The sequence below is a fragment of the Monopterus albus genome, unplaced genomic scaffold, assembly GCF_001952655.1.
Source record: "Monopterus albus unplaced genomic scaffold, M_albus_1.0 scaffold65.1, whole genome shotgun sequence".
In the NCBI taxonomy this organism is placed as follows: Eukaryota; Metazoa; Chordata; class Actinopteri; order Synbranchiformes; family Synbranchidae; genus Monopterus; species Monopterus albus.
This window is the reverse complement of record NW_018127945.1, coordinates 2,032,831-2,043,460: the sequence shown is the minus strand read 5'-3', so window position 1 is coordinate 2,043,460 and position 10,630 is coordinate 2,032,831. Positions and strand designations below refer to the sequence as shown.

The following is a 10,630-nucleotide window of genomic DNA, read 5'->3' as shown; positions in this document are numbered from 1 at the left end:
CTCTGGAGGCAGCTGCTGAGGTGGCTCAGGCTCTGGTAGAGAAGGCAGGGAAGAAGGACACCATCTATGCCTGCGGCCCCTGCCCCAGGAGACTGAGTGTGGCTCTAGACCCGTCCGAAGGTTAGGCTGTGGATGAAGAACCAAAAGGGGAGACACCATCTGAGCCTTTAGTTCCCAGTGTATCTCCTGGGCTTCTGCAGGACTCAGATAGGTCTCACCTGACCAAGACCGGTTGAGCCGGCTGGAGTGACGACTGTAGTGGAGGAACAGACTGAAACGGACCCTTCCCCTTTCTCCTTCTGTTGCCGAGATCTCCGGGACAGATGGCAAGACGGGTTCCCAAAAAGGGTGAGGGTTCAAGGTCAGGATCAGGGTCCAGGGTGAAAGAGATAACACCCACAAGTAGGGCAGAGCTGTTGGTGCTGGTGGAAGGGAGATACACCCTCCGAGCATTAAACTAAGCCACCGGTGGCTTGAACCTGCTCTGGGCTCAGAGCAGCTGACGAGGCAGCACTGGGACATGTCCTTTCCAGCTGGTCCAGGTCTGACAGGCATGCCTCCATGCAAGCTTCCTGCTCAGCTCAAAGAGTACAAATTTGTGAAAGAAAATCAGCCATAGCACGGAACTGCGCCAGCCAGGTTTGGCTACATACAAGTCTCTCCATCTTGTCACAAATAGCCAGGCCCTCCACAGGGCCACTGACAGTTTCCAGACTCCTGCACAGGTTCTGCAGAACCCGTGAGAGGACCTCTAAGTCTTTTACAGGATTAGCCTGTGTTAAACTGGACTGGTTCATGTTTTGAGGAGCTGAGGGCAGGAAAAAGAAAAGGGAAAAAAGAGAAGAAAAAAAAAATTTAACTGCCACCTGCTGGGTCCACTGTTGGCCAGTTTGTTCTGTTAGGATCTCTCTCAAGCCAGGGGACGAGAGAGAGGTAAGAAGGACCCAGACTGCAGTGTGACAGTTTAGATAAATGAGAAGGTTTTATTAACAAACTAAAACAGGGGAGAACTGATGGTGGTAATGGTTCAGTCAGAAAGGACAATCCGGTTTACAGGGCAGTATGTGGAGACAGTTTGACCCCGTGAAGTGGTGCAAGGAAGAGGAGTTACTAGAGAAGGATGGTGATGGCTGAGTCGAGCGGTGAGTGAGATGGTGGCGGTACAGTAGGAAGGCTGGCCCAGACAGGATGGTACCGACAAGGAGAGTTGCTGGTGTGTGACGGCTGAGTCAGATGATGAACTGTGGTGAGTGCAGATCGGCTGGCCCAGACGTGATGGTGCTGGAGAGACGAGCTGCTGGAGATCTACTGCTGAGTCGAGTGATGAGCTGAGGTGAGTGCAGATCGGCTGGCCCAGACGTAATGGTGTCAGCGAGGGAAGCAGCTGTTGCAAGTTTGTAGGAGCCAAAACTTTGTGGTCTAGGTACAACAACGAACCGGCGGTGAATGAGTGGAAGCCTGGAGGATATATAGGCCAGGTGTTGATTAGGCAGATCTGCCACAGCTACGGAGCATTCCAGGAATACCGGTGTGTGTGGGGAGAGAGGGAGAGAAAGACCGAAACAGGGAGAGACACAGGGAGCGGAGCGTAACCCTGACACATGTAGATACATGAAAATGTGTGTATGTTAAATAGAAACAGACACTGGTTAAATTTGAGCTACATGACAAGAGCTGGAAATGCTGATTTGGAATGAGTGAGTGTACTTGTTGTTTTCTGTAGGCATCTATAAAAGAATCTGCAGCTGACCCACCTCCTCCATAGTGAGCTGTTTGAAGACAGGGTAATACTTATGGAGCCGAAGCCTGCGGAGCCAGTCCAGGATGCCATTTGGCTCTGGAGTGTTGGGCTGGGACTGAGATGGTGGCTGGGAGTGGGGCTGGGAACGAGACTGGGAATGGGACAGGGAGTATGAAAGGGACTGGGAATGTGACTGGGATGATGGCTGGGAATGGGACAGGTTCAAAGACTGAGTCTGTGTCCTGAACTGGCTGCTGGTTTGTGGATGAAGGTGGTGCTGGGGGTGAGAGTACAAGTGCGACTGACTGTGTTGGGGAAGAAGCTGAGAGGAGGTATCACCTCCGCCTGCCATGGAGCCCTGGCTGGGTAGAGCTGGTGCCGGGGGAGGTAGGGAGGACATCTTTGGCGAGTGCTGAGGAGGAGGAATGGAGGGAGGAAGAGAGGAGAGGTGAGGAGAGGAGTGAGTCACGACAGAGCTGTGGGTGCTGACGACGGGCTGGACGCTGGCTACTCTGTACACTGCCCTGAAAAAAAGAGAGGCAGTCAGTACATTATGAAGACTAATGATAGAATGATGACACAGAGGATAAATAACATTACCTGTTGGCTCCTCTGTACTGAACCATACAGCCAAGATCTGTGAGCAAAAACAAAGGACCTTCATCATTTTCAGAATAACTGAATGACTGAGTGAAACCCAGATCTTCTTAAAGCTAAAATTCAAGGTGTATTACCAACAGCAAAAAATGAAAGGAAAAATCTAAATAGTATAGATATGCTTCAGTAGGCTCAGTGAATGGTTTATGAGAATGAAAATTATTATACACTATAATATAGCATTCACAGTCACCAGCTCTCAGCCCACTTGAATACCAGCAACATGTTAGACTGCAGTGTACAGACCATCAGTTAATTACCACAGTGTCTTTGTTTTGAAAAATGAATCTGTGAAAAGAGGCACTAAAGGTGTTCAGGCAGTGGAACATCTCCATATTGGTGCTCCTGACTCAGCTACAATACCTACCTACCAATACCTATCATGGAGCATGTTCCATTATCTTACATATGTTTCTGAGGAGGGTGAAGATAGAGAAGCTTGGAGCAAATAATCACAGTTGTATCAGGATACAACTGTGATTATTTTACCAGATGGCAACACCCCTTCAGTTGGAACCAGTTTAGTGATTGGTCAGCTGATCTGATGGGACAGTAAAAGAAGTGGCCAGGCTGCTGTGGAAACTGCAAGTTTTGTAAGTTCAATCAGTCGCATTTGGTGCCACCCTCACTACAACAGATCTGGTATTATTGATGTAGGATTTGGGTCTTTGCTTAAACTACTCGAAGGAGCAAAGTTGTGTGGAAGACCCAGGTGAGGAAAGAGCTGAATCTTGTAAACCAAAGAGAAAGCACCCTATGGTACAAAAAACAGCAAGGGCCTCAAAAAAGTTAAGTGAAAAGTTCCATCCATAAGCTCCACTGGGAGATGTGTGAATTTATATTTGGTTAAATATTTTTAGTGTCTGATGTGAAGGTAAGTCTACATGTTGGCCGCCCTCTCACTAACTGATGTTTTGTTGAGTTGGGCCCACGAAACTGAGAAGGCTCAACAGTGTGTTCCAGCTTTACAGAACCACCACCCTCTTTGCCTGCACCCACACGCCCAATACAATTCTCCATCAGTATATGCCTGCTGCTCTGTCAACTCATTCAAACAACAATCACTAACTTACTGCTAACTGCTAACTGTCTATTACTTACTTGCCATCAAACATTTGAAGTAACACAGTCAAACTTCTACTATTTGCAATTAACCAGAAACATTACATTCATCCACTGCCTTCATTTGTGTGTTTAACTATAAGCATGCAGTTCAGCTAATGAGGAATAGACTGTGAGTGGTGGAGGGCAGAGGTCACTGTGTTTGTGGCTGCATGTTACAGCAGAGGTAGACACATTCATCTTAGCCCCGATTAACCCTGATTCTCCTGTGAGCCTGGTGCGCGCGCGCACACACACACACACACACACACACACACAAAGTGTGTACTTTTAGAAGTATAAACAAATACATAAAATACAAGGACACACAGAAGCATGCACACGCACACACTGATGACTATAAATACTCTGTGATGAAGTCACACACTTAGAATCGTGCACACAAACACACACACAAGCATGAGGTCACCACACTCTAGGCTTCCCAACACAAACATGCCACACTGAATTCCCACACCAGACTAAAATAAACCTAGTCCGCTCACTCTATCACAAAACACAAAGTGAAAATCTCTGCCTGCAGTCTCACCTCTCTTTTGTCTTCCCAATCAACAGCCAAGACCCACACTCACATACTTGTTCTTTCCATTACATTATTATTCTCTCCCTTCTCTGTCTTATTTCAAGTGCCAGAACTCAAATATGAATCCCCCAGTTTGCCTTGTATCATGTCGCTCTTGCCCTGTCCCTTCTTGGCACCAACTTTCCCTTCATCTAAGAATAGGGATCTTCTGTTTTATATCCCTGCGGCCCTCTATAAAAACATATTGGTTTTATAGACTCTACTGCCTCACACTCATGAAATACGCACTTCAAACATACAGTACCACATGATTTGTGCTACCTGTCATCACCTATAGCTCTGCAGATCTTTTTAAAAAAAGAAAGAAAATAAAGACTTACTAGAACTGGAGGTAAACAGGCAGGTTGGGACCACAGGGCCTGTGGGAGGGGAGGAGGGTAAGGGAGGGAGGGAGGAAGGGCAGTTGGGTGAGAGAGGCCTGGTGGATGTGAAGAACAGCTGGACACTGTGGTGCTGGAGGATGTGGCAGGGCAGCGCTGCCAGACACCTGGGTGCAGGCAGAGAGACAGGATGGCAGGGAGTCACCAGGAAATTTAAAAACTACAGGAACAGATGCTTTGATCTTGGAGGATAAGACCTCACATTACATCTAGCTGAATCAAGGAGGTGCACTGAAGAATTTGTTTTGTGCATACAAACAAGAAAATTAGCTACCTTAAAAATATTGTTGTTTGCAGGATGTTTGGTATTTTGCAAAGCCGCTGTGCTAGCAGGTATAATGTTCTCTATGTTCTTGATAGCATGCTAACATGAGCTAGTTTGCACTAAACTCAAAGCAGAGCTGAGGCTGATGGGAATGTCATGAGTTTTTCATGGCCATATATCCAATAGTTGACAAGGAATTTCACTCAAACTCACAAATGCCAACCTCATTTTCATACTACAGGCAATACCAGGTGATCACCAGTGTTGGTATGTCTGTGATATTATTTGGGGAACACATTTCATGACACTTCATCCAAGTAGCTATTTCAGTGTAGACCAAAGTGGTGGATTGCATAGATCCATACTGCTAGCATGGTTCACAAGTGTTCTGGGGGATTAAAGATGCCCTGTGGAGTTTTAGAACTATGGAGCAGTGTTTTTATGAGCAAGGTCAGTGATGGAAGGAGGTGAGCCAATGGACTCGGACCCTTCTGTGGTGACCATGCCAAGGAACTCCCATGGGCCATCTGCCAAGAGATCATCACCACGGTTTGCCCAGCTGCTGTCATTGTCAGAGTCTCGCTCCCTGGCGACCACGTACACATTAGCACGGTGTTGCTTCTCAGCCACAAGCAAGCAAGCAAGCACAGAAGGGGCAAGCGGCTCAAGGGGAGACTGCCAGCTTGGCATGCTCTGCACTGAGGCAGGTCTCACAGCGAGGGTGCGGGTTGCTGGGCAGAATGAAGCCCGTCTTGCAGACTGGGTAGACGTTAATAGTGGCGCGGCACTGGGGTCCGGCACTCAAGGAACTTCGCTCTTTAGACAAAGCTCTAGGAATTGCTCTTTTGAACTGCTGAAGAAAAAGAGAGAGCTGAATTCAGGTCACATAGGCTTTTATGCAGCCACAGCAGACATTAGTGGAGACAGCCCAGTGCAGGGCACAGATAGTGATGGTCCTCTGACACCCAAGGCTCCGACACATGCGCGGCAGCTCATGAAGCAGTTGTATTGAACCACTGTGCCGAGGTGTGGTTTGGTCACGTGACTAGTGACGTTTGAAGCACTTGAATAATGTTCGAAGCAGTGGAGCGCTTCGGATGTCATACGAACTACCTGATTGGTTCAACTTGGTTGTCTCGGCTCTTTGGGAGAGCTGAGCTGAGCCTTCAAAGCAAACAGAGACTGAGTCGACAGAGATTTGGTTTGACAGTGTTGCATTCAGTACTAAACTATGATACTTGGAGCAAATGAAAACAGTTGATGTAAGTGCTGTAACATGCACATCAGTAGGGGTTAATGAATGATCATGGACTGTAGTAGCTAACGTTACTCAAATAGATGAAATGAGGAAGATGTAATATGATTGGAACTGGTGGTGCATTCTGAAAACCCCAGTCTTGTAACAATATAGCGTGGGTACAATTCCCGACAGAGCTACTGTATGTGTTATTTAGCTCATCAATTAAACATTTAAAATGAGATCACATTTGCCATCTACCCCACTAAACACCCACTATTTAACATCTTTTAAGTTATGGGCTATTTAGACTTGTTTTAGGATAGAACATGATTCATAGCACAAAATGTCAGGCTAAGTATATAGCTATAACCTACGGCAATCAGACGTGCCAAATATGACACATGGTCTTCAACATGAGTTCATGTTTATTTTTATATCTTATTGTGTCAGCTTGAAACCATACAATCATCTAGTGTAGTCGAACAGGAATGTGCATGGCGAATCAAATGCCAAACAATAAATGAACCAATAAGTGACGCATCTCAATTGCACTTCATTTTAATGACCAATGGATGTCCTACTCGAGCACTGTGCCATTGAAGCCTCAAGTAATAAACTATTTTTTTGAATACTATGTTGAAGCTTCAACAAAGCCTCGATCAGCCATCACTAGGCACAGGCCGCGAAAGAAATCTCTTCAGGACTGCACATGCGCGTGATGGATAAACCAATAGCGACAGCTCTTAGAGGGTGAAGCCTATATGAACTAGAACAACAACATACAAGGAAAAACGTAGAAAAAATAATCTGGATTTGGTTTTAGGTAGAAGACATTTCAGCTCTCATCCAAGAGGCTTCATCAGTTCTGTCCAGCTGGTGGTGAGCAGGAGGTATTTATCCCCCTGGGTGGTGTTTCAGTCCGTCGACGGCCAACAATGTTCCCTAACAACTGATATTTTGCGGTTCCAGTCCTTTGGTGGCCAACAATGTCCTCTAACAACTGAGTCGTTATAGTCCAGTATCGGTGAGCGTCGTTACCCGTCTTTGAACCCTCACATGTGGACCGACGCCTCTTGTCCCGGTGTGAATTAGGGTGGGAATATTTGGGCAGAGATTTCAAAACAAAGTTGTAGATGGATAACAAATTGTATCTTAGTCCACCACCACTATTTAGAGAGGGGTGTTCTATTTGGACAAAAATAGCTTCCTTGACTCCTCTCTCAACCCAGTAATGTTCTCTGGAGAGGATCTGGACTTCACTGTCCTCGAAAGATTGTCCTTTGTCCTTCAGGTGGAGGTGGACTGCTGACTCTAGTCCATTGGAGTTGGCCCTCCTGTGTTGGGCCATGCGTTTGTGCAGCGGCTGCTTAGTTTCACCAATGTACAAGTCATTACACTCCTGACTACACTTAATTGCATACACCACATCACTCTGTTTGTATCTGTGTTTTGTCCTTCAGGTGGACCAGTCTCTGCTGCAGGTGTTCCCTGGTTTAAAGTTAACTGGGATATTGTGGTTGTGAAATATCCTTTTTAACTTCTCTGATAAACCAGCCACATAAGGGATGACAGTGTTATCCCCTCTTGTTTCTGGTTTCTCCCTGTTGGTGTTGGGCCTCTTCCTTGCTTTGGTGAAGGCCCACTTAGGGTTTCCACAAGCCTTATGGGAGTTCTGGATGTGTAGTTTCTCCTTCTTGGTCCCTTCTGCAGTTGTGGGCACTTCCTTGGCCCTCGGCCTGAGTTCTGATGACTGCTTCAACCAATTCGAACATTACTCAAGTGTTTCAAACGTCACTAGTCACGTGACCAAACCACGCTTCGACACAGTGGTTCGATACAACTGCTTCATGAGCTACCGCACATGTGTCGGAGCCTCAGGTGTCAGAGGACCATCACTACTTGTAACCACACCTGACAGTGATGTCATGGGGTCTTGTAGTGTACGTCTACATCACTGGAACATGGGGAAGTTAAAACACCAAATGTCAGTGAAACCAACATTTTTTTAGTGCTGTTAAGTGACTTTATATGCACCCAGCACCCACACTGATTACATGTATCAGTGCTGACATGATAGGCTTCCAGTTAAGTAAGCAAAACAAAAACAGATTAGGGCTGTTTTTATGAAAAAGCAGTCACATTCATGCAGTATGTAAGCTGTGCAGCTCCACTATGGCAGGATGAGGGTGTGTCATATTAATACCTCTAAATAATTCTATGGCATCGCTCAAACTCCATCTGTATTTGATCTGTAGTAAGTAGACTGATTCTTTTTTGACTTTTCAGAGGGCAGAGTTATATGACAAACCTGGGGTCCAGCTCTATGGACTGAGAGAGGAACTTCTCCACTCCTTCATCAGGAAATGCTTGTGACAGCTTAAGAAGGAAGAGTCCCACAATTAAGACATGAACACATGCTAAACTAAGCACATTGTGTTGTTACACTCCTATGCAAGGTCCACACCCCGATAAAATCTGACTGTATAAACAGGGTTGACAGTTTATGGAAATAAGAACCAACGCCTGTCTAATATAAATATATCAGAAACAGAGGTGGAAGTGATTCACTCAGAATTTCATAAATCCTCCACACTTGTAAAAGATTTAGACTCAACAGTACTGAATATTTTTTATTGAGATTATTTCTGCCAGGGAAAGTGTGTTTCAATAATCCTGACCTGCGACAGCAGCTCCGTCACCTCCTGCTGAGTCCGGACAACACATGACACAAACCCATCTGACCAGCTCACCTGGAGGAGCAGAGTTAGAGCAGAGAAGAGGAAAGATGACAAGACACAAATGTAGGAGGTCATGGAGTAGAGGACAAAGGAACATGGGTGGAGAGAATGAGTAAAAACATGACAAGATGAACAGAACCATTTGCTACAGTAAGCAGGAGTCAACGTGTGTGTGTGTGTTTTCACTGCACTGACCTCGAACACATATTCATTGGTGTCCTCAGACTTGCGTGTCACTGGTCTGAGCACCACCCTCTCAATCACCACTGAAAGAGTAGATTGTTTCACAGATGATTAGCCACGCTTCACAACTTTGCATCCTCTCATAAAGCTTAGTAAGCTGCATGGCAATATTTGAGCACTGGAGACAGCTGATTAGATTAAATGGCATGGGTGGATTTAGACTTGGCCTACTATCAAAAGTGATAAATCAGGTGATGACACAACCAGAAACTACAGGTGAAGTAGTTTAATATAGCAAAAAAGGCAAAGGTTATGAGAACATCCAACTGAATTTTGGGCACAGGTGCAAGACAATAACAGCAGCTTGGAAGAAAACAGAACAATTGTCCACACACTGAACAAAAATACTAAAAGAATTAAATTATTATATAATGTTGTGTTTCCACCAACATGGTCAGGCAAATACAGTAACCATGTAGGAACAAATAGGCTGTATGAATGCACTGGAATCTTTTTGGATTTCTTGCTATGTGTGCTATGTTTCCCCTTACTACTGGTGACATCTGGATTGATCACGTCTCTCTGTATTCCACTCTAGTGGAGTACTTTATACTGTTTGTTGATGATTTTTTTTGTTTTCCCTATATAAGCTGTCCCCCCCCCCCTACTGGTTTAACTTAGATTGTGGTTCTTTGTACCCTACGTTGTATGTGTAATTTGTATTGTGTGAGATTGACTATATGCTGATAATTTATGATTATTGTATAGAAAGTGAAGAGTGCATTTGTATTGTTATAAAGATGAATTATGACAGTTTTTAGATCAGTTTGTTATTGGTGTTACTTTATAATGTGTGACTGCTTAAATATGGGTGGAGCTGTGAGTCCCTATATACTGTATACAGCCTACATGTGCCTACGTGATTATTTGCCTGACAAAGACAACAATGTTGGTCGAAAAGTAGCATTATCTAATAAGTTTATTCTTACAGTATTTTTGTTGTGTGCGGACAATTTTTCCTTTTTTCTTTAAAGGTAGTTTATTATATCAGCAAATGTAATGTCAATGTTCATCCTTTATTTAGTTACTGTCTTTATTTGAATCCCATTCTGTTATTACAACCTGCAGTTACTTTCGAAAGGATTTATCAATTGTCATTTTTATTCTGGCATTTCTTTTTACACACAAAAAGAAAACTTCCATTGTCTGAACTTCTTAAACATGAGGATTAGCCATTTCATATCTGTCAGAATCTGGCACTGGGAGACCCAATGTACAGGAGAGGAGCACAAAGAGTTTGATATTAAACAAAAGAAAGGGCAAAAGGAGCCTGAGGGCTGGAGAGCGGAAAGCTGGAGTGCAGATTGTGGCTGGGGATATGAGGTAGATGCAGAGTAGGTACTGGCTGGAGAGGTGAGGATGAGGTAGAGCAGGTAACAGTGGGAGAGATGACTCACAGGTGGTTGCGGGATCAGAGGTGAGTACACCACGCAGGTGGGTTGAGAAAGTGGCTACTCACAGGAGGATGAAAGTACACAGTCACAGAACCATTCAGATGTGCAGGATCCAGGATCCATTATGGAACGTGCACACACATAAAATGATCTAACGAAAAGCACAGTTTGTTGACAAGACCACTTCAGGAATAGGAATGTGACAACGAACAAGAAGAAGAAGAAGAAGAAGAAGAAGACGAAGACAAAGAAGAAGACGAAGAAGTA

At 44.9% G+C, this 10,630-nt stretch overlaps 1 protein-coding gene across 1 annotated transcript in view; it reads right to left on the bottom strand.

Annotated features, from left to right (window-relative positions):
- Nucleotides 1-10,630, bottom strand: part of zcchc14 (zinc finger, CCHC domain containing 14) — a 49,367-nt gene that overhangs the window by 20,427 nt on the left and 18,310 nt on the right. The window contains exons 3-8 of the mRNA XM_020604335.1: nucleotides 8,922-8,992; nucleotides 8,667-8,738; nucleotides 8,297-8,364; nucleotides 4,424-4,590; nucleotides 2,342-2,378; nucleotides 1,755-2,265 (exon numbers count right to left, since the gene is read on the bottom strand). Coding sequence (XP_020459991.1) covers nucleotides 1,755-2,265; nucleotides 2,342-2,378; nucleotides 4,424-4,590; nucleotides 8,297-8,364; nucleotides 8,667-8,738; nucleotides 8,922-8,992 — 926 coding nt within the window. The remainder of the gene's footprint in view (nucleotides 1-1,754; nucleotides 2,266-2,341; nucleotides 2,379-4,423; nucleotides 4,591-8,296; nucleotides 8,365-8,666; nucleotides 8,739-8,921; nucleotides 8,993-10,630) is intronic.